The following is a 4,624-nucleotide window of genomic DNA, read 5'->3' as shown; positions in this document are numbered from 1 at the left end:
AGAACTACACAACATGATTAAAGGGAACAATCACCAGAGTTCACATATGGCTGGGAATAGTATCTGTCCCTGCCAGCCACAGTGGAAAACATCATTCACAGAGCATCAGAGTGAATACTGAGATGGGTTTTGCTTTAGCAGTGGGGAATAATTAGCCCTAGACTTAGGTCGTTCTGCTCAAAACTCAAAAAGTATAAGAGGAAGACACTCAAAAGATCAAACTGTTTCCAAGCAAACTAACTGTGTTCCAGCCCAAAGGTCATTAATATTTATCTGCACAAATATATCAAGCACTCAACAAGTTAAAATTCACACCTGGCACCCAATCAAAAATTACCAGTCATCCAAAGAAGCAGGAGAATAACACCCATAACAAGGAGAAAAAAATAATTGAAATTGACCCAAAATAGACACAGATGATAGAACTGGTAGACAAGTACATTATAACTGTTATTATAACTGTATTCCATATTTTCAAGAAGGTAAAGATTGACATGTTGAGTAGAGACATGAAAGATGTTAAAACTCTGTAGTCACACTTCAGCAATGTACTGAATCACACAAAACAATGTCTGAGGTTAAAATTATACATTAGATGAGATTAACCAAAGATCAGATATGGTAGAAGATTAGTCCATTTGACAATAGAAATTATGTAAAATGAATTACAGTGAAAAAAAGACTGAAAATAAAAAGAACGAAACATCAGTGGGTGGCCTAATATATGTTATCAGAGTCCCTGAAAAGGGGAACGGGGCAGAAAAATATTATTTTTAAATAACACCTTTAAAATTTCTGAATTTGATGAAGACTAAGGACACACAGATCCAAGAAGCTTAACAGACCTCAAGAGGAAGAAACACAAAGAAAACTATAGCAAGGAACATCATAAACCAATTGCTCAATTCCCAAAAGCACTCCCTAATAAACCTTCTGTATCCATTTCTGAGTGAGATGCCAACCTGAAATATATACCAATATCCATATCAAGACAACCACCCTCTGTGGAGTAGAAGGTATATATATATTTACCTACAATGTACTTCTACGTTGCTTTATTTTCTCATAATGAGTATATATTATTTTTACAACAAAAACAGATTAATATATGTAACTACCTTGTGATGGATATCTTTGCAAATGGCAAGAGGTTTATAAATCTCCCCAAGAACACCTTATATCTCTTAAAATTCTGCCTTTAAGTCAGAAACCTAGTGATGCTGCATTAGCTCAAAATTCGCTTCAGTGCTGTTACAAAATGTATTTTCTGTATGATGGCAGATTGGAAATCCACAAATTTCCCGTACCTGCAATGCCAATGCTGATGTGTATAAAAATTTGATATACACATAATTACACAAGATTTCAAAATTATTCATTTTCTATGTTTACACAGCTTACACACACATAGGTGTTTAAATGCTAACTTTCTTAATATCAAAAGGCCTATTTGCTATGCAAAAAATATTTGAGAATGGAGAACTGTAAGGTTGAAAATGATATTGCTTTGTGAATCCAGCATTTTGAAATGTCTGGACTATTTAATACATTACCCTTTTCTTTGCTTTCATCTGTCTTAATCAGTGTTTTCTGGCATTCAAAAACTGGCCATAGTTCAAATCTACTTGACTGAAAATTGCTACCTGAACAACTTTAACTAAAAAATGTTGCAAAAATACTTAAGATTTGGTGTAATAAACACAATATTTCTTATACCTAAGCCATATACTTTATAACATAAATTATAACCTGTACAATCCACTTTATCTGCATAATCAAAAGATACAGCAAGTTGAAATTAAACTGTACGCTGGTTATAATCCATATGTTGCACTTCCATTAACAAAAACCATAAAACAGTCAATAAGTACTGCCAATAAACTCTGCATTGCTTTGGCCTCTGGACTATCTCAGAAGGCATTTTGTCAATAGAATATATAGAAATATTGCTACATCGCCACAAATTGTCTTTAGGGAAACAGAACTGTAATTTCATCATGATGGATATTTCTAACAACTACATGATTGCTAAGTATACCACAAGTTCTCCTCCTGGACAAAATCCAACATAAGGCAAAAACACACACTGCCCCAAAGCCACAGGACACCCTGCTGTAAGATGCATCCCTGTATCAAAGATTCAATTACACTTTGCAGTTCATCAGGTAAACCAGTTACGTCTAGACTCCTATCCTGACACAAAACGTCCACTGCATAGTCTTCAAAAATGATCATCATGACAAGTTCTAGTAGGTGCAGTGCTGACAACAAAAGTCAAAAATTATAAATTTCCATCATCCTTCACAACCTGAACTTAAAGAAGTTAAGTAGTCGTGATGTTGTGGTGAAGATAAAAACAATTTGAAAAAAAGAGATCTCAAAAACTTACGTTAAGATACCATTTGTATTTGGCATGTTTCCAACTCTCAGGAACTTGTGTCTTTTTGAGAAAGTGTTCAGCTTCTGTTAGCCATTGATTAAATATCTTCATATCATAATGAAACCGCCGCCATTTTTCAACAGATCTGTCAAATTGCCTAGAATTTAAAAATATGGATCAAGAAAAATAAATGGATTATATGGACCTAGCATATATTTTATTACATTAACGAGGATATTATTTTGATAGCTTCTCACATTTGTATATTTCAAATTCAATTAACATAAATAATTAGTATAGAATACAGGATGAATTAAAATAAAAGGTTGTAATTTTCCCTTTAAAACTGAATACATTTTGTGATTGAAACAAAGATGGAAACAACTATCATGGAGTATTAGTGTTTTCTTCCCTATGGGAATATTTAATTTTTAATAAAATTTCAGGAATTAAAAAAATATATTAACATCTAATAAATTAAGTATTTTGAAGCTAGATACTAACAGTCAAAATATTTTTTGGATCAAAATAAAATTATTTCATTAAACTCTACCAATTTCAGTCATATCTTGACCTAAAAGCGTCTATTCATTAAGATCCTCAAGCATTCAGGATGATAGATGTAACTTATACGTAGGCTTACATGTAAAATATCTACCAACTAACTGATATAGTAGTCTAAAACAGATGATGAGTGTTGTCTTCCTTTATCCTTCCGGTTTCATTGTATCCACTAACATTTCAAATTGGAATGCTGAAGGAATTTAGTGCAAGGTAATATGTTAACATCTCACGTGAAAAGAATATTAAGAAGGAAGCATTTGGTCATGTTCTGGTTGCAGAAGAGACTGAGGCAGAAATTATATGAGTCAAGGCTTTATGTTTACCCTAAGACAGCTGCACATAACAATCACTTGTAGCATTTTGAAAAAAACAGCAATAAAACACTGATTTTGGGTCCCCAATCTAGACCAATTAAATCAGTATCTTTGGAGGTGGGATCCTTACACTGGTATTTTTAAAAGCACCCAGATGATTCTAATGTATGGTAAAGGTGAAAAATACTGTATATTATTAAGTTTTAAATATGGGGTTCACGATCTACTGGGTCTCCCAATGCCCATCCAAACAGGCATTTGCCAGCACGAAAAAAAAGCCATCCTGAAGATTCCTGGCTGTAGAGCTGCCTCACAATACAGTAGTCTGTCAAACTTCTCTGAGTTCTACTCTTAAGATGCAATGGATTATAGATTTGAATATCTTGAGGATCTTCTCAGATCTCTACCTCCATTTAGGAACTTTAAATAATTTTAGAACCCCAATAATGCCACAATTCCCTACTGTTTTACTGGGAAAGGAATGGAATTCACATTTATTAAACATTTACTATGAACCAGGCCCTGGGCTCTGTGCTTTCACGTATCCAATTCCATTGACTCCTACAAAACACCCTGCAACATAAAAATTATTACTTCCATTTCCCACTGAAGAAAACTGAGATGCTGAGTAAGTTACCAAAAGATAAACAGATATTAAATGGAAGAGAGGGAATTCTAACTCAGATCTCTCTGGTTTCAGTGGTGTCTTTTACCACCTTACATTAAATTTGCTGGGATTTCCTTTTTTCAAGATGAATTTTCACCAAGTTAAACAATTCAACATGATCGTTGTAGGCCTCTTTTTCCTATTTTTTCTTCTTTATTTTCTTCCAATATTTAATTATATATCTACATATACAATGCATTCTATCAGATATTGCATTTAATGATGAACTGTATTTTCACCTTAAAAATATCTAAAACAGTATTTTGGTAGCATAAAAAGGCAGCTAATGATAGCCAAAAGAGGCAGTCTCTATAGCTAGCTTATAAAAAAGAATTCTACCTTTAATAAATAATGGCATTCTAGAGTTGATCAAATATGATATATCCATGAGCCACAAAATTATCTTGGAAATGTGTGCATATTTAATAATAATTTTGTTTCCATATGTTTTCAGCGCTAATACACAAAACATGACTTAAGAATACATCATAAGAATTTATTCCCTTTCGGGCTTTCCTGGTGGCGCAGTGGTTGAGAGTCCGCCTGCCGATGCAGGGGACACGGGCTCGTGCCCCGGTCCGGGAAGATCCCACATGCTGCGGAGCGGCTGGGCCCGTGAGCCATGGCCGCTGAGCCTGTGCGTCCGGAGCCTGTGCACCGCAACAGGAGAGGCCACAACAGTGAGAGGCCCGCGTACAG

General features: G+C 34.5%; 1 protein-coding gene across 1 annotated transcript in view; it reads right to left on the bottom strand.

Moving 5' to 3' along the window:
• The window catches only part of DMD (dystrophin), a 1,809,438-nt gene that overhangs the window by 1,150,019 nt on the left and 654,795 nt on the right, over positions 1-4,624 (bottom strand). The window contains exon 42 of the mRNA XM_007456856.1: positions 2,390-2,537. Within this exon, the coding sequence (XP_007456918.1) occupies positions 2,390-2,537 (148 nt within the window). The remainder of the gene's footprint in view (positions 1-2,389; positions 2,538-4,624) is intronic.

This window comes from Lipotes vexillifer, unplaced genomic scaffold, assembly GCF_000442215.2.
Source record: "Lipotes vexillifer unplaced genomic scaffold, Lipotes_vexillifer_v1.1 scaffold207, whole genome shotgun sequence".
In the NCBI taxonomy this organism is placed as follows: Eukaryota; Metazoa; Chordata; class Mammalia; order Artiodactyla; family Lipotidae; genus Lipotes; species Lipotes vexillifer.
Note: the sequence above shows the minus strand (reverse complement) of the source record. Positions and strands in the feature narration are given on the sequence as shown.